This window comes from Perognathus longimembris, chromosome 8 (assembly GCF_023159225.1).
Source record: "Perognathus longimembris pacificus isolate PPM17 chromosome 8, ASM2315922v1, whole genome shotgun sequence".
In the NCBI taxonomy this organism is placed as follows: domain Eukaryota; kingdom Metazoa; phylum Chordata; class Mammalia; order Rodentia; family Heteromyidae; genus Perognathus; species Perognathus longimembris.
Genome location: NC_063168.1, coordinates 1,063,720 through 1,090,283, shown reverse-complemented (window position 1 = coordinate 1,090,283; position 26,564 = coordinate 1,063,720). Strand labels below are relative to the sequence as shown.

The 26,564-nt window shown below is 65.4% G+C and overlaps 1 protein-coding gene across 2 annotated transcripts; it reads left to right on the top strand.

The window, feature by feature from the left end:
• Nucleotides 1-292: 292 nt before the first annotated feature.
• LOC125356042 (tyrosine-protein kinase ZAP-70) lies at nucleotides 293-25,534 on the top strand. 2 transcript variants are annotated; one of them, XM_048352300.1, is made up of 12 exons: nucleotides 293-697; nucleotides 1,156-1,316; nucleotides 5,032-5,170; nucleotides 5,244-5,328; nucleotides 5,767-5,813; nucleotides 5,995-6,046; nucleotides 19,502-19,691; nucleotides 19,993-20,199; nucleotides 22,370-22,562; nucleotides 24,428-24,568; nucleotides 24,825-24,937; nucleotides 25,406-25,534. In XM_048352300.1, exons 1-12 carry the CDS (start codon nucleotides 296-298, stop codon nucleotides 25,527-25,529), a joined length of 1,854 nt encoding a protein of 617 aa, XP_048208257.1. In that variant the 5' UTR covers nucleotides 293-295; the 3' UTR covers nucleotides 25,530-25,534. The 2 variants fall into 2 exon arrangements, with proteins under 2 accessions (XP_048208257.1, XP_048208256.1); XM_048352299.1 differs by having other exon boundaries at nucleotides 19,499-19,691.
• The last annotated feature ends 1,030 nt before the right edge of the window (nucleotides 25,535-26,564 follow it).

Genomic DNA, 26,564 nt, shown 5'->3' with positions numbered 1-26,564 from the left:
CCTCCTTTAATCCGATATCATTCATTTACTTGCTGTTTTGTCAGAACTGGATTTTGAACACAGGGCCTTTGGCTCGCTAGGCAATTGCTCTACTGCTTGAACCATGCCCCTGGCTCCGTGTTCCCCCCCTCCGCGGGGCGTTTGCAAAGCTGACTCCAGGGGCAGAGCGGGGCGGAGCGGGGCAGAGCGGGGCAGAGCGGGGCTCCGGCGGGGCGGAGCGGGGCAGAGCGGGGCGGAGCCGGCCTGACGCCCCCCACCCCCCACCCCCCCCCCCGCACCCCCGCAGGCGGGCGCGATGCCGGACCCCGCGGCGCACCTGCCCTTCTTCTACGGCTGCATCTCGCGCGCCGAGGCGGAGGAGCACCTGAAGCTGGCGGGCATGGCGGACGGGCTCTTCCTGCTGCGCCAGTGCCTGCGCTCGCTGGGCGGCTACGTGCTGTCGCTGGTGCACGACGTGCGCGTGCACCACTTCCCCATCGAGCGCCAGCTCAACGGCACCTACGCCATCGCGGGCGGCAAGGCGCACTGCGGCCCCGCCGAGCTCTGCGAGTTCTACTCGCTCGACCCCGACGGCCTGCCCTGCAGCCTGCGCAAGCCCTGCAACCGCCCCGCGGGCCTCGAGCCGCAGCCCGGCGTCTTCGACTGCCTGCGCGACGCCATGGTGCGGGACTACGTGCGCCAGACGTGGAAGCTCGAGGTGAGCGCGCGGGGCGGGGCCTGGGGGCCGAGGAGCCGGGGGGCGGGGCCGAGGAGCCGGGGGGCGGGGCCGGGGGCGGGCCGAGGAGCCGGGGGCGGGGCCTGGGGGCCGGGGGCGGGGCCGGGGAGCCGGGGGGCGTGCCGAGGAGCCGGGGGCGGGGCTGGGGGCGGGGCCGAGGAGCCGGGGGGCGGGCCGAGGAGCCGGGGGGCGGGGCCGAGGAGCCGGGGGGCGGGGCCGGGGGCGGGGCCGAGGAGCCGGGGCGGGCCGAGGAGCCGGGGGGCGGGGCCGAGGGCCGGGCCGAGGAGCCGGGGGGCGGGGCCGGGGGCCGGGCCGAGGAGCCGGGGGGCGGGCCGGGGCGGGGCGGGGTGGGCCGGGGCGGGGCGGGGCGGGGCGGGGCGGGGCGGGGCGGGCGCCGAGGCGGGCCGGGCCGCGCGCGAGCCTCTGCCCCTCGTCCCCAGGGCGACGCCCTGGAGCAGGCCATCCTCAGCCAGGCCCCGCAGGTGGAGAAGCTGATCGCCACCACGGCGCACGAGCGCATGCCCTGGTACCACAGCGGCCTGACGCGGGAGGAGGCCGAGCGCAAGCTCTACTCGGGGGCGCAGACCGACGGCAAGTTCCTGTACGTGGGGCGCGGGGCCCGGCGGCCGGGGCGGGCGGGGGGCGGGGCCGAGCCCGCCGCGCCCGGGGCAGGCGCCGCTCACGCGGACCACCCACCCACCGAAGGAGACCAAGTCCTGCTCCAACCCCGGAGACGCCGGTGAGCGGCCGGGCGGCGCGGTCGGGCCTACGGCTGTCAGGGCCTACGGCTGTCAGAACCGGCGAGCCGCGCGAGGCGCCGGGTTGAACCCCGCTACCGCTTCAGAGTCTCGAAAAGCAGACTGATGCTTTAACCAACTGTGTTCCAGGTTCCTCTTCCAGTTTTCCATTTTATTTTCTAGAAAAAAGTGATTAAAGTTTGAGACAGAGAAATGAGATGCAGGGATATAGCTGGTTTCATTTCCTTCAAAATATGTCATTAATAACATTCTCTTCAATATGTTGTAAAACTGTAGAAACATCTAGTATCCGGGACAATTATTGTTATTATTATTATTATTATTTTGGTGCCAGTCCTGGGGCTTGAACTTGGATTCTGGGTGCTGTCCCTGAACTCCCACCCCCCCCCCCCACTTCCAGGCTAGCATTCTACACTTGAGCTACAGCTGCACTTCCTGCTTTTTAGTGGCTAATTGGAAATAAGAGTGTCATGGACTTTCCTGTCAGGGTTGGCTCTGAAACATGGTCAGACCTTGGCCTCTGAAGTAGCTGGAATTACAGATGTGAGCCACTGGCACCTGCTAGGGCAATTACTTTGAAGTCTTGCTTGCTACATTATCGCTCCAGTGCTTGGATCTGTTCAACATGTTGAAATACATCACTGATTTTAAATTCAGTTTAAAAATGGGGCCAGGAGTTTGGCCTAGTGATAGAGTGCCTGCCTAGCATGCACAAAGCCCTGGGTTCAATTTCTCGGTACCCCACACACAGAAAAAGCCGAAAGTGGCACCGTGACTTAAGCGGTACAGCACAAGCCTTGAGTGAAAAAAAAACCCCAGCAGCTCAAGGACAGTGCCCAGGCCCTGAGTTCAAGCCCCAGGACTAGCAAAAAAAAAAAAAAAGCATAACAGAAAAACCCAAAAATGCCAAAGATATTGGTTACATATGCCAATTTCATTACTCAAGCACTCATTGCGTCCTCACCTTCAAAAATATTTGCAAGGTAAGATTTTTTCCCCCTTAAGATTGTGAACCTGGGCTGGAGATATGGCCTAGTGGCAAGAGTGCCTACCTCATATACATGAGGCCCTGGGTTCAATTCCCCAGCACCACATATACAGAAAACGGCCAGAAGTAGCGCTGTGGCTCAAGTGGCAGAGTGCTAGCCTTGAGCGGGAAGAAGCCAGGGACAGTGCTCAGGCCCTGAGTCCAAGCCCCAGGACTGGCAAAAAAAAAAAAAAGATTGTGAACCTCATGCATGAATTCATAAACTCTTAGCATTTTTTCTTGCAAACTAGCGACTTGGTGTGCTAGTCAGTGGGTCTGACTGGCTCCAGGGTTCAAACAGTTGTTCAGCAAGCTCCCTTTAATGCGTTTACGGCATTTCCCATAGCTCTGTAAGATCCCGTTAGGTCTGTGCATGTGGAGTCAGCGATTCTACATGGCAGCATTATTAGTCACTGGGAGCACTTGGCTTCCACTTCCCAGTTACGCTGGCTGTGCCATCACCTGTAATGCCTTTACAATTTCTCATTTTAATTTGTAATGACCAACAATGATGCACCTTCTAATTCTGTAAAAAAATACCTAATCCACTTAAATGTGAGGTTAATTTTAAGGACCATAAAAAATCCTCATAAAATAATGTCATCACTCATATCTGATATAACTGCTGTATAATTTCTGATCTCAGTGCTTTCATCAAGTTGGATTACAAATTCTATACGACTGTAATCCACTAATAATCATTGTTTCTAAAGGCTCTGCAGTAGTACAGATTTGAAGATACATTGTGTTATCACTATAGGTTTTAATTAGCTTTTAATTTATTGGCTGACTTATCAAAAATTGTGTACACCACATCCAAACATTCTGGAATAAGTTTCTTTTGCCACAGGTAAGTTCAAGAGTAAGGATTCCTCACTAATAGTAGAAAAACAACTAAGAAACTGTGTTGCATGGCTTCTCCAGGCTGGCTTGGTAGGCACAGAGTTGTCAGGAAGAGCAAGAGCGGACAGGAAGGCCTGCTGCGCAGCTTTCTCAAGCCTCTGTGTGTGCCATGTTTGTGAATATTATAGGAGCCAAAGCAGGTCGCTTGGGTTAGTCGATGTAGCAGCTAGAGAAATAGACTTTTATCTATCCATGAGAACAGCTGGTATGTGTGTTTATGTGTGTGTATACATGTGAGCATTATCCACACACTTGGTGTTGGGTTTTCCCTTGTCTGACCCTTTGGAAGTATTTTTACTTTCAAGTGGACAAGTCTCTAGTGGCTGCAATCTCCAGACTAGCCCCTTGATCTAGTTATTGACATGATTTCCTGAGGTGGAACCTTGTGCTTCTTAGTTTGTGTTCAGCTTTCTCGTGGCCACCCACCCCCACCCCGATATCCTATCTCCTCAGGTAATCCCCAGACCATCCTGGAATAGCCTGAGAGTGGTGTCATCCTTCATTGCACTGTTTTTGGGGAGCAAGCCGTCTAGGAAGGATAGGGGGTCGCAGCCCCCTCTGTCTCTCACTCGGGCTCCACGATTGTCCTGTTTTCGTCTCAGGAAGGGCCCAGTGGGCAGCTGTGCTCACAGCTGTCTAGGCTCTCAGAGACGCCTGGCCTGGTTGTATCTGTTCAGTGAATGAACACGCATGGCTGGGCCTGCACGTTCACAGTCCTGAGGATTCACACTCATAGGCCACCTTGGTGGTTCATTCTCGTGGCCAACCGCAGGTCAGCTGTTTATCACTCAGTGCCGTCCCGAGCTGTCCTGTGGACCTTCTGCAGCTATGAGACACCCCCTCCCCCCCCCACACCAGCTGTCCTCCTTCCTTCACTGGAAACCGATGTGAAAGTTGATGCCAGTGACTCACAGAAAGCGGTTGTGGAAGATGCTGATTGGCTTCCACCTGGGTTTCACATGGCCGTTCCGGTGGCTGACGTACAGTCGTACAGTCGGCGTGTGTGTGTGTGTGTGTGTGTGTACACATGGGTGATCAGGTCTAGGGATGGTGGATAGCCTCTTGCCGCACCAGATTGCCTATCACTGACAAGGAAGATTTGAACGCTCGTTTTGGGCAGTCTCCAGCAGAGGACGTCAGGGGTCTCCCTTGCCCGAGTCTGTCACCACCAGAACTGTTCTCGCTTACACCGCCGTGCCCTGTGAGCTGGTCACAGCTGTGCTTGCCTGTGTAGGTCCCTAGAGAAGAAAGGCCTTCACCGGTGGCCAAGAGCTGGTGACCGGGTGCCCTGGTGGGTGGGTGGCAGGAGTCTGCCGTGGGCAGCGTGGGCTCGGCTGTGCAGGGCCACGTGCTCTGTGGGGCTGGTGTTCCACTTCCCGAAGCCGAGCGTCCGCCAGGTGGCTGGGCCCCCTACAGGTGGCCACAGAGCTGCCCGTCCCCTTAGACGGCTTCGCGTTCCCCGTGACCCCCCTCTGCTCTCCCCCCACTTCTCTGTGTGGCTACAGGGTGTGGACCCACCATAGGTGTGTGTGTGCGTGCGTGTGTGTGCCCGTGCACACCCATGTGACACTGAGGTGTAAGCGGGCCCCCAGGCGGCTGTGGGGCTGACACCCCTCCCTCCCCACCAGGCTGAGGCCTCGGAAGGAGCAGGGCACGTACGCGCTGTCCATGATCTACGGGAAGACTGTGTACCACTACCTCATCAGCCAGGACAAGGCCGGCAAGTACTGCATTCCCGAGGGCACCAAGTTTGACACGCTCTGGCAGGTAGGCGCATGCTCCCGGTTCTGGGGAGACGCTAGGTCGGTATGGAGGCGCTGACCCCCCGCCCTCTCCACAGCTGGTGGAGTACCTGAAGCTGAAGGCCGACGGGCTCATCTACTGCCTGAAGGAGGTCTGCCCCAACGCCAGTGCCAGCTCTGCAGGTGAGGGCAGCGGGCGGGGCGGACACGCAGGCAGGGCCCCCCTCCCCCCCCCCCCCGCGCTCACCGTCCTCCTGTGCCCCCCCAGCCCCCCTCCCCCCCCCGCGCTCACCGTCCTCCTGTGCCCCCCCAGCCCCCCTCCCCCCCCGCGCTCACCGTCCTCCTGTGCCCCCCCAGCCCCCCTCCCCCCCCGCGCTCACCGTCCTCCTGTGCCCCCCCCAGCCCCCCTCCCCCCCCGCGCTCACCGTCCTCCTGTGCCCCCCCAGCCCCCCTCCCCCCCCGTGCTCACCGTCCTCCTGTGCCCCCCCCAGCCCCCCTCCCCCCCCGCGCTCACCGTCCTCCTGTGCCCCCCCAGCCCCCCTCCCCCCCCGCGCTCACCGTCCTCCTGTGCCCCCCCAGCCCCCCCCCCCCCCCGCGCTCACCGTCCTCCTGTGCCCTCAGGTGCTGCCGCTCCCACCCTCCCGGCCCACCCGTCCACCTTCCCGCAGGTACATGGGCAGCACCTAGGGGCCAGGGCGGGGGGGGGGGGACCTGGTGAGCGGCACGCGGAACAGCGGAGCTGCTGGGAAGGGAAGAGGGTCTCCCAGAGCCCAGCCCCAGGAGTCGCTGGCAGGCACGGGTCTCATGAGGGGATGGGCTCTCCTGACCCTCTGACCCTGTGACCTTTAGCCTCCGAGACGGGTGGACACCCTCAACGCAGATGGATACACCCCTGAGCCAGGTGAGCCGGCAGGGGCAGGGGCAGGTGGCGGGGCCCGAGCCCAGTCCCTGAGGGTGTGGGGAGGGAGGCTGAGGCCAGGCCTGAAGCAGGGGATGTGATCCGCCCTGTGTTGCATGTGCCCGTGTGCACGGATATCCCCAGGCGTGCTGCCGCACGTGCCGTGTGTGTGTGTGTGTGTGAGCATGGATATCCCCAGGCGTGCTGCCGCACGTGCCGTGTGTGCGTGTGTGTGTGTGTGTGAGCATGGATATCCCCAGGCGTGCTGCCGCACGTGCCGTGTGTGTGTGCGTGTGTGTGTGCATGTGAGCATGGATATCCCCAGGCGTGCTGCCGCACGTGCCCGAGTGTGTGTGTGTGTGTGTGTGTGAGCATGGATATCCCCAGGCGTGCTGCCGCACGTGCCCGAGTGTGTGTGTGTGTGTGCGTGTGTGTGAGCATGGATATCCCCAGGCGTGCTGCCGCACGTGCCCGAGTGTGTGTGTGTGTGTGTGTGTGTGTGAGCATGGATATCCCCAGGCGTGCTGCCGCACGTGCCCGAGTGTGTGTGTGTGTGTGTGTGTGAGCATGGATATCCCCAGGCGTGCTGCCGCACGTGCCCGAGTGTGTGTGTGTGTGTGCGTGTGTGTGAGCATGGATATCCCCAGGCGTGCTGCCGCACGTGCCCGAGTGTGTGTGTGTGTGTGTGTGTGAGCATGGATATCCCCAGGCGTGCTGCCGCACGTGCCCGAGTGTGTGTGTGTGTGTGTGTGTGAGCATGGATATCCCCAGGCGTGCTGCCGCACGTGCCCGAGTGTGTGTGTGTGTGTGCGTGTGTGTGAGCATGGATATCCCCAGGCGTGCTGCCGCACGTGCCCGTGTGTGTGTGTGTGTGAGCATGGATATCCCCAGGCGTGCTGCCGCACGTGCCGTGTGTGTGTGTGTGTGAGCATGGATATCCCCAGGCGTGCTGCCGCACGTGCCCGAGTGTGTGTGTGTGTGTGTGTGTGAGCATGGATATCCCCAGGCGTGCTGCCGCACGTGCCCGAGTGTGTGTGCGTGTGAGCATGGATATCCCCAGGCGTGCTGCCGCACGTGCCGTGTGTGTGTGTGTGAGCATGGATATCCCCAGGCGTGCTGCCGCACGTGCCCGAGTGTGTGTGTGCGTGTGTGTGAGCATGGATATCCCCAGGCGTGCTGCCGCACGTGCCCGTGTGTGTGTGTGTGAGCATGGATATCCCCAGGCGTGCTGCCGCACGTGCCCGAGTGTGTGTGTGTGTGTGCGTGTGTGTGAGCATGGATATCCCCAGGCGTGCTGCCGCACGTGCCCGTGTGTGTGTGTGTGTGAGCATGGATATCCCAAGGCGTGCTGCCGCACGTGCCGTGTGTGTGTGTGTGTGAGCATGGATATCCCCAGGCGTGCTGCCGCACGTGCCGTGTGTGCGTGTGTGTGTGTGTGTGAGCATGGATATCCCCAGGCGTGCTGCCACACGTGCCGTGTGTGTGTGTGCGTGTGTGTGAGCATGGATATCCCCAGGCGTGCTGCCGCACGTGCCGTGTGTGTGTGCGTGTGTGAGCATGGATATCCCCAGGCGTGCTGCCGCACGTGCCCGTGTGTGTGTGTGCGTGTGTGCGTGTGTGAGCATGGATATCCCCAGGCGTGCTGCCGCACGTGCCGTGTGTGTGCGTGTGAGCATGGATATCCCCAGGCGTGCTGCCGCACGTGCCGTGTGTGTGTGTGTGTGTGAGCATGGATATCCCCAGGCGTGCTGCCGCACGTGCCGTGTGTGTGTGTGTGTGAGCATGGATATCCCCAGGCGTGCTGCCGCACATGCCCGTGTGTGTGTGCGTGTGAGCATGGATATCCCCAGGCATGCTGCCGCACGTGCCCGTGTGTGTGTGTGTGTGTGAGCATGGATATCCCCAGGCGTGCTGCCGCACGTGCCGTGTGTGTGTGCGTGTGTGAGCATGGATATCCCCAGGCGTGCTGCCGCACGTGCCGTGTGTGTGCGTGTGAGCATGGATATCCACAGGCGTGCTGCCGCACGTGCCGTGTGTGTGCGTGTGAGCATGGATATCCCCAGGCGTGCTGCCGCACGTGCCGTGTGTGTGTGTGTGTGTGAGCATGGATATCCCCAGGCGTGCTGCCGCACGTGCCGTGTGTGTGTGCGTGTGAGCATGGATATCCACAGGCGTGCTGCCGCACGTGCCGTGTGTGAGTGTGAGCACGGATATCCCCAGGCGTGCTGCCGCACGTGCCCGAGTGTGTGTGCGTGTGAGCATGGATATCCCCAGGCGTGCTGCCGCACGTGCCGTGTGTGTGTGCGTGTGAGCATGGATATCCCCAGGCGTGCTGCCGCACGTGCCCGTGTGTGTGTGTGCGTGTGTGCGTGTGTGAGCATGGATATCCCCAGGCGTGCTGCCGCACGTGCCGTGTGTGTGCGTGTGAGCATGGATATCCCCAGGCGTGCTGCCGCACGTGCCGTGTGTGTGTGTGTGTGTGAGCATGGATATCCCCAGGCGTGCTGCCGCACGTGCCGTGTGTGTGTGTGTGTGAGCATGGATATCCCCAGGCGTGCTGCCGCACATGCCCGTGTGTGTGTGCGTGTGAGCATGGATATCCCCAGGCATGCTGCCGCACGTGCCCGTGTGTGTGTGTGTGTGTGAGCATGGATATCCCCAGGCGTGCTGCCGCACGTGCCCGAGTGTGTGTGTGTGCGTGTGAGCATGGATATCCCCAGGCGTGCTGCCGCACGTGCCGTGTGTGTGCGTGTGAGCATGGATATCCCCAGGCGTGCTGCCGCACGTGCCGTGTGTGTGTGTGTGTGTGAGCATGGATATCCCCAGGCGTGCTGCCGCACGTGCCGTGTGTGTGTGTGTGTGAGCATGGATATCCCCAGGCGTGCTGCCGCACGTGCCCGAGTGTGTGTGTGTGTGTGCGTGTGTGTGAGCATGGATATCCCCAGGCGTGCTGCCGCACGTGCCCGAGTGTGTGTGTGTGTGTGTGTGTGTGAGCATGGATATCCCCAGGCGTGCTGCCGCACGTGCCCGAGTGTGTGTGTGTGTGTGTGTGTGTGAGCATGGATATCCCCAGGCGTGCTGCCGCACGTGCCCGAGTGTGTGTGTGTGTGTGCGTGTGTGTGAGCATGGATATCCCCAGGCGTGCTGCCGCACGTGCCCGAGTGTGTGTGTGTGTGTGTGTGTGTGTGAGCATGGATATCCCCAGGCGTGCTGCCGCACGTGCCCGAGTGTGTGTGTGTGTGTGTGTGTGAGCATGGATATCCCCAGGCGTGCTGCCGCACGTGCCCGAGTGTGTGTGTGTGTGTGCGTGTGTGTGAGCATGGATATCCCCAGGCGTGCTGCCGCACGTGCCCGTGTGTGTGTGTGTGTGAGCATGGATATCCCCAGGCGTGCTGCCGCACGTGCCCGTGTGTGTGTGTGTGTGAGCATGGATATCCCCAGGCGTGCTGCCGCACGTGCCCGAGTGTGTGTGTGTGTGTGTGTGTGTGAGCATGGATATCCCCAGGCGTGCTGCCGCACGTGCCCGAGTGTGTGTGCGTGTGAGCATGGATATCCCCAGGCGTGCTGCCGCACGTGCCGTGTGTGTGTGTGTGAGCATGGATATCCCCAGGCGTGCTGCCGCACGTGCCCGAGTGTGTGTGTGCGTGTGTGTGAGCATGGATATCCCCAGGCGTGCTGCCGCACGTGCCCGTGTGTGTGTGTGTGAGCATGGATATCCCCAGGCGTGCTGCCGCACGTGCCCGAGTGTGTGTGTGTGTGTGCGTGTGTGTGAGCATGGATATCCCCAGGCGTGCTGCCGCACGTGCCCGTGTGTGTGTGTGTGTGAGCATGGATATCCCAAGGCGTGCTGCCGCACGTGCCGTGTGTGTGTGTGTGTGTGAGCATGGATATCCCCAGGCGTGCTGCCGCACGTGCCGTGTGTGCGTGTGTGTGTGTGTGTGAGCATGGATATCCCCAGGCGTGCTGCCACACGTGCCGTGTGTGTGTGTGCGTGTGTGTGAGCATGGATATCCCCAGGCGTGCTGCCGCACGTGCCGTGTGTGTGTGCGTGTGTGAGCATGGATATCCCCAGGCGTGCTGCCGCACGTGCCCGTGTGTGTGTGTGCGTGTGTGCGTGTGTGAGCATGGATATCCCCAGGCGTGCTGCCGCACGTGCCGTGTGTGTGCGTGTGAGCATGGATATCCCCAGGCGTGCTGCCGCACGTGCCGTGTGTGTGTGTGTGTGTGTGAGCATGGATATCCCCAGGCGTGCTGCCGCACGTGCCGTGTGTGTGTGTGTGTGAGCATGGATATCCCCAGGCGTGCTGCCGCACATGCCCGTGTGTGTGTGCGTGTGAGCATGGATATCCCCAGGCATGCTGCCGCACGTGCCCGTGTGTGTGTGTGTGTGTGAGCATGGATATCCCCAGGCGTGCTGCCGCACGTGCCGTGTGTGTGTGCGTGTGTGAGCATGGATATCCCCAGGCGTGCTGCCGCACGTGCCGTGTGTGTGCGTGTGAGCATGGATATCCACAGGCGTGCTGCCGCACGTGCCGTGTGTGTGCGTGTGAGCATGGATATCCCCAGGCGTGCTGCCGCACGTGCCGTGTGTGTGTGTGTGTGTGAGCATGGATATCCCCAGGCGTGCTGCCGCACGTGCCGTGTGTGTGTGCGTGTGAGCATGGATATCCACAGGCGTGCTGCCGCACGTGCCGTGTGTGTGAGTGTGAGCACGGATATCCCCAGGCGTGCTGCCGCACGTGCCCGAGTGTGTGTGCGTGTGAGCATGGATATCCCCAGGCGTGCTGCCGCACGTGCCGTGTGTGTGTGCGTGTGAGCATGGATATCCCCAGGCGTGCTGCCGCACGTGCCCGTGTGTGTGTGTGCGTGTGTGCGTGTGTGAGCATGGATATCCCCAGGCGTGCTGCCGCACGTGCCGTGTGTGTGCGTGTGAGCATGGATATCCCCAGGCGTGCTGCCGCACGTGCCGTGTGTGTGTGTGTGTGTGAGCATGGATATCCCCAGGCGTGCTGCCGCACGTGCCGTGTGTGTGTGTGTGTGAGCATGGATATCCCCAGGCGTGCTGCCGCACATGCCCGTGTGTGTGTGCGTGTGAGCATGGATATCCCCAGGCATGTGCCGCACGTGCCCGTGTGTGTGTGTGTGTGTGTGAGCATGGATATCCCCAGGCGTGCTGCCGCACGTGCCCGAGTGTGTGTGTGTGCGTGTGAGCATGGATATCCCCAGGCGTGCTGCCGCACGTGCCGTGTGTGTGCGTGTGAGCATGGATATCCCCAGGCGTGCTGCCGCACGTGCCGTGTGTGTGTGTGTGTGAGCATGGATATCCCCAGGCGTGCTGCCGCACGTGCCGTGTGTGTGTGTGTGTGAGCATGGATATCCCCAGGCGTGCTGCCGCACATGCCCGTGTGTGTGTGTGCGTGTGAGCATGGATATCCCCAGGCATGCTGCCGCACGTGCCCGTGTGTGTGTGTGTGTGTGAGCATGGATATCCCCAGGCGTGCTGCCGCACGTGCCCCAGTGTGTGTGCGTGTGAGCATGGATATCCCCAGGCGTGCTGCCGCACGTGCCGTGTGTGTGAGTGTGAGCACGGATATCCCCAGGCGTGCTGCCGCACGTGCCCGAGTGTGTGTGCGTGTGAGCATGGATATCCCCAGGCGTGCTGCCGCACGTGCCGTGTGTGTGTGCGTGTGAGCATGGATATCCCCAGGCGTGCTGCCGCACGTGCCCGTGTGTGTGTGTGCGTGTGTGCGTGTGTGAGCATGGATATCCCCAGGCGTGCTGCCGCACGTGCCGTGTGTGTGCGTGTGAGCATGGATATCCCCAGGCGTGCTGCCGCACGTGCCGTGTGTGTGTGTGTGTGAGCATGGATATCCCCAGGCGTGCTGCCGCACGTGCCGTGTGTGTGTGTGTGTGAGCATGGATATCCCCAGGCGTGCTGCCGCACATGCCCGTGTGTGTGTGCGTGTGAGCATGGATATCCCCAGGCATGCTGCCGCACGTGCCCGTGTGTGTGTGTGTGTGTGAGCATGGATATCCCCAGGCGTGCTGCCGCACGTGCCCGAGTGTGTGTGTGTGTGTGTGAGCATGGATATCCCCAGGCGTGCTGCCGCACGTGCCCGAGTGTGTGTGCGTGTGAGCATGGATATCCCCAGGCGTGCTGCCGCACGTGCCGTGTGTGTGAGTGTGAGCACGGATATCCCCAGGCGTGCTGCCGCACGTGCCCGAGTGTGTGTGTGTGTGTGAGCATGGATATCCCCAGGCGTGCTGCCGCACGTGCCCAAGTGTGTGTGTGTGTGCGTGTGTGTGAGCATGGATATCCCCAGGCATGCTGCCGCACGTGCGAGTGTGTGTGTGTATGTGCGTGTGTGTGAGCATGGATATCCCCAGGCGTGCTGCCGCACATGCCCGTATGTGTGCGTGTGAGCATGGATATCCCAAGGCGTGCTGCCGCACGTGCCCGAGTGTGTGTGTGTGTGTGCATGTGAGCATGGATATCCCCAGGCGTGATGCCGCACATGCCCGTGTGTGTGCGTGTGAGCATGGATATCCCCAGGCGTGCTGCCGCACGTGCCGTGTGTGTGTGTGTGAGCATGGATATCCCCAGGCGTGCTGCCGCACATGACCGTGTGTGTGTGTGTGAGCATGGATATCCCCAGGCATGCTGCCGCACGTGCCCGTGTGTGTGTGTGTGTGTGTGAGCATGGATATCCCCAGGCGTGCTGCCGCACGTGCCCGAGTGTGTGTGTGTGTGTGAGCATGGATATCCCCAGGCGTGCTGCCGCACGTGCCGTGTGTGTGTGTGTGAGCATGGATATCCCCAGGCGTGCTGCCGCACGTGCCGTGTGTGTGCGTGTGTGTGTGTGCGTGTGTGAGCATGGATATCCCCAGGCGTGCTGCCGCACGTACCGTGTGTGTGTGTGTGTGTGTGTGCACGGATATCCCCAGGCGTGCTGCCGCACGTGCCGTTTGTGTGTGTGCGTGTGTGTGAGCATGGATATCCCCAGGCGTGCTGCCGCACGTGCCGTGTGTGTGTGTGTGTGTGAGCATGGATATCCCCAGGCGTGCTGCCGCACGTGCCCGAGTGTGTGTGCGTGTGAGCATGGATATCCCCAGGCGTGCTGCCGCACGTGCCCGTGTGTGTGTGTGCGTGTGTGTGAGCATGGATGTCCCCAGGCGTGCTGCCGCACGTGCCATGTGTGTGTGTGTGAGCATGGATATCCCCAGGCGTGCTGCCGCACGTGCCCGAGTGTGTGTGTGTGTGTGCGTGTGTGTGAGCATGGATATCCCCAGACGTGCTGCCGCACGTGCCCGTGTGTGTGTGTGTGTGAGCATGGATATCCCCAGGCGTGCTGCCACACGTGCCGTGTGTGTGTGTGTGTGTGCGTGTGAGCATGGATATCCCCAGGCGTGCTGCCGCACGTGCCGTGTGTGTGTGTGTGAGCATGGATATCCCCAGGCGTGCTGCCGCAGGTGCCATGTGTGTGTGTGTGCGTGTGTGTGAGCATGGATATCCCCAGGCGTGCTGCCGCACGTGGCCGTGTGTGTGTGTGTGAGCATGGATATCCCCAGGCGTGCTGCCGCACGTGCCCGAGTGTGTGTGTGTGTGTGCGTGTGTGTGAGCATGGATATCCCCAGGCGTGCTGCCGCACGTGCCCGTGTGTGTGTGTGTGTGTGAGCATGGATATCCCCAGGCGTGCTGCCACACGTGCCGTGTGTGTGTGTGTGTGTGCGTGTGAGCATGGATATCCCCAGGCGTGCTGCCGCACGTGCCGTGTGTGTGTGTGTGTGAGCATGGATATCCCCAGGCGTGCTGCCGCACGTGCCGTGTGTGCGTGTGTGTGTGTGTGAGCATGGATATCCCCAGGCGTGCTGCCACACGTGCCGTGTGTGTGTGTGTGTGCGTGTGTGTGAGCATGGATATCCCCAGGCGTGCTGCCGCACGTGCCGTGTGTGTGTGTGTGTGTGAGCATGGATATCCCCAGGCGTGCTGCCGCACGTGCCGTGTGTGTGTGCGTGTGTGAGCATGGATATCCCCAGGCGTGCTGCCGCACGTGCCGTGTGTGTGAGTGTGAGCATGGATATCCCCAGGCGTTCTGCCGCACGTGCCGTGTGTGTGTGTGTGTGTGTGTGCACGGATATCCCCAGGCGTGCTGCCGCACGTGCCGTGTGTGTGTGTGTGTGTGTGAGCATGGATATCCCCAGGCGTGCTGCCGCACGTGCCCGAGTGTGTGTGCGTGTGAGCATGGATATCCCCAGGCGTGCTGCCGCACGTGCCGTGTGTGTGTGTGCGTGTGTGTGAGCATGGATATCCCCAGGCGTGCTGACGCACGTGCCCGAGTGTGTGTGCGTGTGAGCATGGATATCCCCAGGCGTGCTGCCGCACGTGCCGTGTGTGTGTGCGTGTGTGAGCATAGATATCCCCAGGCGTGCTGCCGCACGTGCCCGTGTGTGTGTGTGCGTGTGTGCGTGTGTGAGCATGGATATCTCCAGGCGTGCTGCCGCAAGTGCCGTGTGTGTGCGTGTGAGCATGGATATCCCCAGGCGTGCTGCCGCACGTGCCGTGTGTGTGTGTGTGAGCATGGATATCCCCAGGCGTGCTGCCGCACGTGCCGTGTGTGTGTGTGTGTGTGAGCATGGATATCCCCAGGCGTGCTGCCGCACGTGCCCGTGTGTGTGTGTGTGCGTGTGTGTGAGCATGGATATCCCCAGGCGTGCTGCCGCACGTGCCGTGTGTGTGTGCGTGTGTGAGCATGGATATCCCCAGGCGTGCTGCCGCACGTGCCCGTGTGTATGTGTGTGCGTGTGTGCGTGTGTGAGCATGGATATCTCCAGGCGTGCTGCCGCAAGTGCCGTGTGTGTGCGTGTGAGCATGGATATCCCCAGGCGTGCTGCCGCACGTGCCGTGTGTGTGTGTGTGAGCATGGATATCCCCAGGCGTGCTGCCGCACGTGCCGTGTGTGTGTGCGTGTGTGAGCATGGATATCCCCAGGCGTGCTGCCGCACGTGCCCGAGTGTGTGTGCGTGTGAGCATGGATATCCCCAGGCGTGCTGCCGCACGTGCCGTGTGTGTGTGTGAGCACGGATATCCCCAGGCGTGCTGCCGCACGTGCCCGAGTGTGTGTGTGTGTGTGAGCATGGATATCCCCAGGCATGCTGCCGCACGTGCCCAAGTGTGTGTGTGTGTGCGTGTGTGTGTGAGCATGGATATCCCCAGGCATGCTGCCGCAGGTGCCCGTGTGTGTGTGTGTGTGCGTGTGTGTGAGCATGGATATCCCCAGGCGTGCTGCCGCACGTGCCCGAGTGTGTGTGTGTGTGTGCGTGTGTGTGAGCATGGATATCCCCAGGCGTGCTGCCGCACGTGCCCGTGTGTGTGTGTGTGTGAGCATGGATATCCCCAGGCGTGCTGCCACACGTGTCGTGTGTGTGTGTGTGCGTGTGAGCATGGATATCCCCAGGCGTGCTGCCGCACGTGCCGTGTGTGTGTGTGTGAGCCTGGATATCCCCAGGCGTGCTGCCGCACGTGCCATGTGTGTGTGTGTGCGTGTGTGTGAGCATGGATATCCCCAGGCGTGCTGCCGCACGTGGCCGTGTGTGTGTGTGTGAGCATGGATATCCCCAGGCGTGCTGCCGCACGTGCCCGAGTGTGTGTGTGTGTGTGCTTGTGTGTGAGCATGGATATCCCCAGGCGTGCTGCCGCACGTGCCCGTGTGTGTGTGTGTGTGTGAGCATGGATATCCCCAGGCGTGCTGCCACACGTGCCGTGTGTGTGTGTGTGTGTGCGTGTGAGCATGGATATCCCCAGGCGTGCTGCCGCACGTGCCGTGTGTGTGTGTGTGTGAGCATGGATATCCCCAGGCGTGCTGCCGCACGTGCCGTGTGTGCGTGTGTGTGTGTGTGAGCATGGATATCCCCAGGCGTGCTGCCACACGTGCCGTGTGTGTGTGTGTGTGCGTGTGTGTGAGCATGGATATCCCCAGGCGTGCTGCCGCACGTGCCGTGTGTGTGTGTGTGTGTGTGAGCATGGATATCCCCAGGCGTGCTGCCGCACGTGCCGTGTGTGTGCGTGTGTGAGCATGGATATCCCCAGGCGTGCTGCCGCACGTGCCGTGTGTGTGAGTGTGAGCATGGATATCCCCAGGCGTTCTGCCGCACGTGCCGTGTGTGTGTGTGTGTGTGAGCATGGATATCCCCAGGCGTGCTGCCGCACGTGCCGTGTGTGTGTGTGTGTGTGTGCACGGATATCCCCAGGCGTGCTGCCGCACGTGCCATGTGTGTGTGTGTGTGTGTGTGAGCATGGATATCCCCAGGCGTGCTGCCGCACGTGCCCGAGTGTGTGTGCGTGTGAGCATGGATATCCCCAGGCGTGCTGCCGCACGTGCCGTGTGTGTGTGTGCGTGTGTGTGAGCATGGATATCCCCAGGCGTGCTGACGCACGTGCCCGAGTGTGTGTGCGTGTGAGCATGGATATCCCCAGGCGTGCTGCCGCATGTGCCGTGTGTGTGTGCGTGTGTGAGCATGGATATCTCCAGGCGTGCTGCCGCAAGTGCCGTGTGTGTGCGTGTGAGCATGGATATCCCCAGGCGTGCTGCCGCACGTGCCGTGTGTGTGTGTGTGAGCATGGATATCCCCAGGCGTGCTGCCGCACGTGCCGTGTGTGTGTGTGTGTGTGAGCATGGATATCCCCAGGCGTGCTGCCGCACGTGCCCGTGTGTGTGTGTGTGCGTGTGTGTGAGCATGGATATCCCCAGGCGTGCTGCCGCACGTGCCGTGTGTGTGTGCGTGTGTGAGCATGGATATCCCCAGGCGTGCTGCCGCACGTGCCCGTGTGTGTGTGTGTGCGTGTGTGCGTGTGTGAGCATGGATATCCGCAGGCGTGCTGCCGCACGTGCCGTGTGTGTGCGTGTGAGCATGGATATCCCCAGGCGTGCTGCCGCACGTGCCCGTGTGTGTGTGTGTGTGTGAGCATGGATATCCCCAGGCGTGCTGCCGCACGTGCCCGAGTGTGTGTGTGTGTGTGTGTGAGCATGGATATCCCCAGGCGTGCTGCCGCACGTGCCCGTGTGTGTGTGCGTGTGAGCATGGATATCCCCAGGCGTGCTGCCGCACGTGCCGTGTGTGTTTGTGAGCACGGATATCCCCAGGCGTGCTGCCGCACGTGCCGTGTGTGTGTGTGTGTGTGAGCATGGATATCCCCAGGCGTGCTGCCGCACGTGCCCGAGTGTGTGTGTGTGTTTGAGCATGGATATCCCCAGGCGTGCTGCCGCACGTGCCCAAGTGTGTGTGTGTGTGTGTGTGTGTGTGAGCATGGATATCCCCAGGCATGCTGCCGCACGTGCCCGTGTGTGTGTGTGTGTGCGTGTGTTTGAGCATGGATATCCCCAGGCGTGCTGCCGCACATGCCCGTGTGTGTGTGCGTGTGAGCATGGATATCCCCAGGCGTGCTGCCGCACGTGCCCGAGTGTGTGTGTGTGTGTGAGCATGGATATCCCCAGGCGTGCTGCTGCACCTGCCCGAGTGTGTGTGCGTGTGAGCATGGATATCCCCAGGCGTGCTGCCGCACGTGCCGTGTGTGTGTGTGAGCACGGATATCCCCAGGCGTGCTGCCGCACGTGCCCGAGTGTGTGTGTGTGTGTGAGCATGGATATCCCCAGGCGTGCTGCCGCACGTGCCCGTGTGTGTGTGTGTGTGAGCATGGATATCCCCAGGCGTGCTGCCACACGTGCCGTGTGTGTGTGTGCGTGTGTGTGAGCATGGATATCCCCAGGCGTGCTGCCGCACATGCCCGTGTGTGTGTGCGTGTGAGCATGGATATCCCCAGGCGTGCTGCCGCACGTGCCCGAGTGTGTGTGTGTGTGTGTGAGCATGGATATCCCCAGGCGTGCTGCCGCACGTGCCCGAGTGTGTGTGCGTGTGAGCATGGATATCCCCAGGCGTGCTGCCGCACGTGCCGTGTGTGTGTGTGTGAGCACGGATATCCCCAGGCGTGCTGCCGCACGTGCCCGAGTGTGTGTGTGTGTGAGCATGGATATCCCCAGGCGTGCTGCCGCACGTGCCCAAGTGTGTGTGTGTTTGCGTGTGTGTGTGAGCATGGATATCCCCAGGCATGCTGCCGCACGTGCCTGTGTGTGTGTGTGTGCGTGTGTGTGAGCATGGATATCCCCAGGCGTGCTGCCGCACATGCCCGTGTGTGTGTGCGTGTGAGCATGGATATCCCCAGGCGTGCTGCCGCACGTGCCCGAGTGTGTGTGTGTGTGAGCATGGATATCCCCAGGCGTGCTGCCGCACGTGCCCGAGTGTGTGTGCGTGTGAGCATGGATATCCCCAGGCGTGCTGCCGCACGTGCCGTGTGTGTGTGTGTGAGCACGGATATCCCCAGGCGTGCTGCCGCACGTGCCCGAGTGTGTGTGTGTGTGTGAGCATGGATATCCCCAGGCGTGCTGCCGCACGTGCCCGAGTGTGTGTGTGTGTGTGTGTGAGCATGGATATCCCCAGGCGTGCTGCCGCACGTGCCGTGTGTGTGTGTGTGTGTGTGTGTGAGCATGGATATCCCCAGGCGTGCTGCCGCACGTGCCGTGTGTGTGTGTGCTTGTGTGAGCATGGATATCCCCAGGCGTGCTGCCGCACGTGCCCGTGTGTGTGCGTGTGTGAGCATGGATATGCCCAGGCGTGCTGCCGCACGTGCCGTGTGTGTGTGTGTGTGTGCGCGTGTGTGTGAGCATGGATATCCCCAGGCGTGCTGCCGCACGTGCCGTGTGTGTGTGTGCGTGTGTGAGCATGGATATCCCCAGGCGTGCTGCCGCACGTGCCCGTGTGTGTGTGCGTGTGTGTGCGTGTGTGAGCATGGATATCCCCAGGCGTGCTGCCGCACATGCCCGTGTGTGTGTGTGCGTGTGTGAGCATGGATATCCCCAGGCGTGCTGCCGCACGTGCCCGTGTGTGTGCGTGTGTGTGTGTGTGCGTGTGTGAGCATGGATATCCCCAGGCGTGCTGCCGCACGTGCCCGTGTGTGTGTGCGTGTGTGAGCACGGATATCCCCAGGCGTGCTGCCGCACGTGCCGTGTGTGTGGATATCCCCAGGTGCGGGGTGGGGTACCCGGGAACGCACCGTCCAGCAGGCGCAGGGTGGGGTACCCAGGAACGCACCGTCCAGCAGGCGCGGGGTGGGGTACCCGGGAACGCACCGTCCAGCAGGCCCCCTAATTAGGTCTGGTGCACATGTGGCTTCACAGGGTCCCCACAGATGGGAGGGAACTGCGTGTGGCATGAACACACGCACACACAGGAGCACCATGTCCGTCCACATGTCCCTACGTGCTGGGGGGGGGCAGCAGCCTTGTCGGGGGTGTGGCCCTGTTTAGGGCTGAGACTTCCCTGCCCACTCCGTCCCCATCCATGCCCCTGGCGGGGGAGTTCAAGGCTGTGTGTGTGTGTCTGTGTGTGTGCGCGCGTGCCCAGCAGGTCTAGCATCCCCAGAGAAGCCCCGGCCGCTGCCCATGGACACAAGTGTGTACGAGAGCCCCTACAGTGACCCCGAGGAGCTCAAGGACAAGAAGCTCTTCCTGAAGCGCGAGAACCTTCTTGTGGCGGACATTGAGCTCGGCTGTGGCAACTTCGGCTCTGTGCGCCAGGGCGTCTACCGCATGCGCAAGTACGGCCGCTCTTGCGTGGGGCCTGCCGTGTCCGTCTGTCCCGTCAGTCTGCTTTGGGGCGCTGGGAAGAGGGGCGGGGGAGCCGGCAGTGGCGTTGGCTGAGGGAGTGACTGGCGAGTCTCTCTAGTCCCGGCGAGGGCATGGCTCCAAGCTGTCTTCCAAACGCCTTCGACCCGACGGGAGCGGCAAGCCAGAGATCATCGCCCCACTTAGGGAAGCAGGGACGGTCCGCGCTCACCCCCGCCCCCCCCCCCCCCGCCACTCGCCTCCCGCACTCCCCTCCCGCTCCGCTCCCCGCAGGAAGCAGATCGACGTGGCCATCAAAGTGCTAAAGCACAGCACGGAGAAGGCGGACAAGGACGAGATGATGCGCGAGGCGCAGATCATGCACCAGCTGGACAACCCCTACATCGTGCGGCTCATCGGGCTGTGCAAGGCCGAGGCGCTCATGCTGGTCATGGAGATGGCGGGGGCCGGGCCTCTGCACAAGTTCCTGCTGGGCAAAAAGTGAGCGTGGGGGCCGGGTCCGCGGGGCGGGGTCCCGGGGCGCTCACTGGCCCACCCTGAAGGAGGCAGCCACTCGAGAATCTGAGGATGGAGGACGGCGGTTAGGAGCCAACGGAGGCAGGCGCATGTGTAAGACGCCTCTCTCCAATTAGCCAGCAAAAAGTGGAAGTAGAGGCGTGACTCAAGTGGCAGAGCATCAGCCTTGAGCAAAAAAGCCCAGCAACAGTGCCAGGCCCCGAGCTCGGATCTAGCGCTGATGTGTGTGTGCGTCAGGAACTGAGAGTCACTTGGTTTATCAGTAAATGAAAGAGGCCGGGACCGCGGCCCCATTCCCTGGCTGTAAGAGGCAGTAAGGATACTCGCGAAATCCTGAGCAAGCTGGAGGGCAGGCTCTGCGGGTGAAAACGAGGCTGGAACGGCGGGGCTGGACGCGGTGCTTGGGTTGGGTATGCAGGGCGCCGGGTGCGCGGGACTCGGGTGCTTGGGTGCTTTGGGCTCGGGTGCTCGGGTGCTCGGGTGCGCGGGCTCGGGTGCGCGGTGCTCGCGTGTGCGGTGTCCGGGTGCTCGGTGCTTGGGTGCGCGGTGCTCGGGTGCGCGGGGCTCGGGTGCGCGGGGCTCGGGTGCGCGGGGGCTCGGGTGCGCGGGGCTCGGGTGCTCGGGTGCGCGGGGCTCGGGTGCGCGGGGGCTCGGGTGCGCGGGGCTCGGGTGCGCGGGGCTCGGGTGCGCGGGTGCGCGGGGCGCGGGTGCGCGGGGCTCGGGTGCGTGGCGCTCGGGTGCGCGGTGCTCGGGTGCTCAGGTGCGCGGGGCGCGGGTGCGCGGGTGCTCGGGTGCGCGGTGCTCGGGTGCGCGGGTGCGCGGCGCTCGGGTGCTCCGGTGCGCGGCGCTCGGGTGCTTGGGGCTCGGGTGCGCGGGGCTCGGGTGCTCGGGTGCGCGGTGCTCGGGTGCTTGGGGCTCGGGTACGCGGGGCTCGGGTGCTCGGGTGCGCGGGGCTCGGGTGCTCGGGTGCTTGGGGCTCGGGTGCGCGGGGCTCGGGTGCGCGGGTGCTCGGGTGCTCGGGTGCTTGGGGCTCGGGTGCTCGGGGTGCGCGGGTGCTCGGGTGCTTGGGGCTCGGGTGCTCGGGTGCTCGGGTGCTCGGGTGCTTGGGGCTCGGGTGCGCGGGGCTCGGGTGCGCGGGGCTCGGGTGCTCGGGTGCTCGGGTGCTTGGGGCTCGGGTGCGCGGGGCTCGGGTGCGCGGGGCGCGGGGTGCGCGGGTGCAGGGCGCACGGGTGCTCGGGTGCGCGGTGCTCGGGTGCGCGGGTGCTCGGGGCTCGGGTGCGCGGGGCTCGGGTGCTCGGGTGCTTGGGGCTCGGGTGCGCGGGGCTCGGGTGCGCGGGTGCTCGGGTGCTCGGGTGCTTGGGGCTCGGGTGCTCGGGTGCGCGGGTGCTCGGGTGCTTGGGGCTCGGGTGCGCGGCGCTCGGGTGCGCGGTGCTTGGGGCTCGGGTGCTCGGGTGCTCGGGTGCTCGGGTGCTTGGGGCTCGGGTGCGCGGGGCTCGGGTGCGCGGGGCTCGGGTGCGCGGGGCTCGGGTGCGCGGGGCTCGGGTGCGCGGGGCTCGGGTGCTCGGGTGCTCGGGTGCGCGGTGCTCGGGTGCTCGGGTGCGCGGGTGCTCGGGTGCTTGGGGCTCGGGTGCGCGGCGCTCGGGTGCGCGGTGCTTGGGGCTCGGGTGCTCGGGTGCTCGGGTGCTCGGGTGCTTGGGGCTCGGGTGCGCGGGGCTCGGGTGCGCGGGGCTCGGGTGCGCGGGGCTCGGGTGCGCGGGGCTCGGGTGCGCGGGGCTCGGGTGCTCGGGTGCTCGGGTGCGCGGTGCTCGGGTGCGCGGGGCTCGGGTGCGCGGGGCTCGGGTGCTTGGTGCTCGGGTGCAGGGCGCACGGGTGCGCGGGTGCGCGGGTGCAGGGCGCACGGGTGCGCGCTTCGCTCCACACCGGGGGAAGCGCGCTCCACGCGGACCCCGCGGTGCTGGTGAGAGCCGGGCGGCGGGATGCAGGGGAGGGAGCTGCCGCGGCCCCGGGGCCAGGAGAGGTCTGGGCCTTCTTCCCTGAGGCGCGGGGGCCGCAGCCGCGGCGGGGAGGAGGAGGGAGGACGGCGGGGCCCCCGGGAGCGGGCGCGCAGAGCCCCGAGCCTGCGGCCCGCCCGCAGGGAGGAGGTCCCGGTGGGCCACGTGGCGGAGCTGCTGCACCAGGTGTCGATGGGGATGAAGTACCTGGAGGAGCGGAGCTTCGTGCACCGCGACCTGGCGGCGCGCAACGTGCTGCTGGTGAACCGGCACTACGCCAAGATCAGCGACTTCGGCCTCTCCAAGGCGCTGGGCGCCGACGACAGCTACTACACCGTGAGCCGGGGGGGGGGGGGGGGACCCCGACGACAGCTACTACGCCGGGGGGGGGGGACCCGACGACAGCTACTACACCGTGAGCCGGGGGGGGGGGACCCCGACGACAGCTACTACACCGTGAGCCGGGGGGGGGGGTGGGACCCCGACGACAGCTACTACACCGTGAGCCGGGGGGGGGGGGACCCCGACGACAGCTACTACACCGTGAGCCGGGGGGAGGGGGGGGACGACAGCTACTACACCGTGAGCCGGGGGGGGGGGACCCCGACGACAGCTACTACACCGTGAGCCGGCGGGGGGGGGTGGGACCCCGACGACAGCTACTACACCGTGAGCCGGGGGGAGGGGGGGGACGACAGCTACTACACCGTGAGCCTGGGGGGGGACCCCGACGACAGCTACTACACCGTGAGCCGGTGGGGGGGACCCCGACGACAGCTACTACACCGTGAGCCGGGGGGGGGGGGACCCCGACGACAGCTACTACACCGTGAGCGGGGGGGGGGACCCCGACGACAGCTACTACACCGTGAGCCGGCGGGGGGGGGTGGGACCCCGACGACAGCTACTACACCGTGAGCCGGGGGGAGGGGGGGGACGACAGCTACTACACCGTGAGCCTGGGGGGGGACCCCGACGACAGCTACTACACCGTGAGCCGGTGGGGGGGACCCCGACGACAGCTACTACACCGTGAGCCGGGGGGGGGGGACCCGACGACAGCTACTACACCGTGAGCCGGGGGGGGGACCCGACGACAGCTACTACACCGTGAGCCGGGGGGGGGGGGGGACCCGACGACAGCTACTACACCGTGAGCGGGGGGGGGGGGGACCCGACGACAGCTACTACACCGTGAGCCGGGGGGGGGGACCCCGACGACAGCTACTACACCGTGAGCCTGGGGGGGGACCCCGACGACAGCTACTGCACCGTGAGCCGGGGGGGCGGGGGGGGGGACCCCGACGACAGCTACTACACCGTGAGCCTGGGGGGGGACCCCGACGACAGCTACTACGCCGGGGGGGGGGACCCGACGACAGCTACTACACCGTGAGCGGGGGGGGGGGACCCGACGACAGCTACTACACCGTGAGCCGGGGGGGGGGGGGGGACCCGACGACAGCTACTACACCGTGAGCCGGGGGGGGGACCCGACGACAGCTACTACACCGTGAGCCGGGGGGGGGGACCCGACGACAGCTACTACACCGTGAGCCGGGGGGGGGGGGACCCCGACGACAGCTACTACACCGTGAGCCGGTGGGGGGGACCCGACGACAGCTACTACACCGTGAGCCGGGGGGGGGACCCCGACGACAGCTACTACACCGTGAGCCGGGGGGAGGGGGGGGACGACAGCTACTACACCGTGAGCCTGGGGGGGGACCCCGACGACAGCTACTACACCGTGAGCCGGGGGGGGGACCCGACGACAGCTACTACACCGTGAGCCGGGGGGGGGGGGACCCGACGACAGCTACTACACCGTGAGCCGGGGGGGGGGGACCCCGACGACAGCTACTACACCGTGAGCCGGTGGGGGGGACCCGACGACAGCTACTACACCGTGAGCCGGGGGGGGGACCCCGACGACAGCTACTACACCGTGAGCCGGGGGGAGGGGGGGGACGACAGCTACTACACCGTGAGCCGGGGGGGGGGGGACCCCGACGACAGCTACTACACCGTGAGCCGGGGGGGGGGGGGACCCGACGACAGCTACTACACCGTGAGCCGGGGGGGGGACCCCGACGACAGCTACTACACCGTGAGCCGGGGGGCCGGAGATCTTGGGCTCCGGGGCTGGGCGCCGCCCCCCACCCCTCCCCCGCCCGCCCTCAGCAGCCCGCCCTCCGCAGGCCCGCTCGGCGGGGAAGTGGCCCCTCAAGTGGTACGCGCCCGAGTGCATCAACTTCCGCAAGTTCTCCAGCCGCAGCGACGTCTGGAGCTTCGGGGTGACCATGTGGGAGGCCTTCTCCTACGGCCAGAAGCCCTACAAGGTGGCTGGGGCGCGCGGGGCGGGGCGGGGCGGGCGGGGCGGGGCGCGCGGGGCGGGGCGGGGCGCGCGGGGCGGGGCGGGGCGGGCGGGGCGGGGCGGAGCAGGGCGGGGCGGGGCAGAGCAGAGCGGGGCGGGGCGCGCGGGGCGGGGCGGAGCAGAGCGGGGCGGGGCGCGCGGGGCGGGGCGGGGCGGGGCGGGCGGGGCGCGGACGGCCCGGCACCCGCTGCTCACCGCCTCCCCCGCCCCGGGCCCGGCAGAAGATGAAAGGCCCCGAGGTCCTGGACTTCATCAAGCAGGGCAAGCGGATGGAGCGCCCGCCCGAGTGCCCCCCGGAGATGTACGCGCTCATGAGCGACTGCTGGACCTACCAGTGAGTGCGCGGCGCGCCCCGCCGGAGCCCCGCCCCCCGCGGCCGCCCCGCCCGAGCCCCGCCCCCGCCCGAGCCCCGCCCCCCGCGGCCGCCCCGCCCGAGCCCCGCCCCGCCCGAGCCCCGCCCCCGCGGCCGCCCCGCCCGAGCCCCGCCCCGCCCGAGCCCCGCCCCCGCGGCCGCCCCGCCGGCCCCACGCTCCCAGCCGGCCCCCTGCACCCCAAATGTCCGTCACCTCCCGGCCCCTGGCCACCCCAGGGTCTGGCCCGTCACTCGCTCCTTTCCCTCCTCGGCCCTCGGCCCCTTCTGAGCCGCCCCGAGCCCGGGCCCGGCCCTCTGGCTGAGCCTCCCCACGCACGGCTGGCTCCACGACGGTGCCCCGCGCCCACTCCGGACTGGCCGCTGGCTAGAGTAGCCGGGAGGACGGGGTGCGCCCCGGGCCCGGCGCCAGACCTGCCCCGCTCCCCGCAGGTGGGAGGACCGCCCGGACTTCCTGACGGTGGAGCAGCGCATGCGGAGCTACTACTACAGCGCGGCGAGCCGGGCCCCGGGCGCCCCGGAGGGCGCGGGGGCGGCCGAGGCGGCCCGCGCCTGAGCGCCCGCGCCCCCGCCCGGCCCGGCCCGGCCCTCCTCCCGGCGGGATGGGGGGGGTGCGGAGCCCCCTGGGCCCGAGGCCCGCCCCCCTCCCCTTCCTGCCGGGCCCCGGGCCCGGTGGCCTCCGCGGTGGGCCGGAGCGCCCTTCCCCGGGCGTGAGCGCCTCCGCCTCCCCGACTGGAGTCGGGCCGGGCGGGCGGCGGGGCGGGCCCTCCTCGGCGGGGACGGGGCGGCCCCTCCCGCCTCTTCCGGTGGCTGAGGTGCCGGGCCGGGGCGGGGAAACTGAGGCCGGCTGGTACGGGGCGTCGCGGCCCAGCGCTCGGCCTCCCGTCCGCGGGCGCGCCGGGGCGGGCGTGTCCCTGTGCATCCGGGTCACCGCAGAGGTGCCCACAAACCCGCCCGGCCCGCCGCCGGCCGAGCCGGGGACCGGGCGCCCCGGGGTGTGCGTCGGGCCGCCAGGCCACCCTGAGCCCGGCGCCCGCCCCCCCGGCGGCCCGCCATTGGCTCCCTCCCCAGCCCCCAGCCAATGGCTCGCCCCGCTGGCCTGAGTGACCGGCGCAGGGGCGGGCGTGCCGCCCACTCAGCCAATGAGAAGCGAGGGATTGGCCGGCGGGCGGGCGGGGGCCCGGGGGGGCGGCGGGGGGGCGGCTCTGCCACGCTCCGGACACCCGGGGGACTCCGGGAGACGGGAGGCGCCCGGTGCCGCCGCCCGGGGCCTGGGTGACATCGTCCAGCCGCGAAACTCAAGGCGGGCCAGTGACCTCGCTCTGACTCCCGCCTGCTGGTCCGTTTCAACCACTTCGACGTGAGCTGCAGTCAGCTTATTCCATTGCCTGCCTCGACGGAACGTTGCAACCCCCAGGAAGTTTGTGCAGAGAACCCCAGCGCTTCCGCCAACGGCAGACACTCCGCTACGGGCGTCGAGGGTCTTAGGTTACATTCGTAGCGGTTTGGGGTATTTCTGAAGGATCTCCACCCCCCCACCAGATGGTGTCCCTCCCCGCCCCCACCCCGACCCCCTAAATTCAAAAAAGAG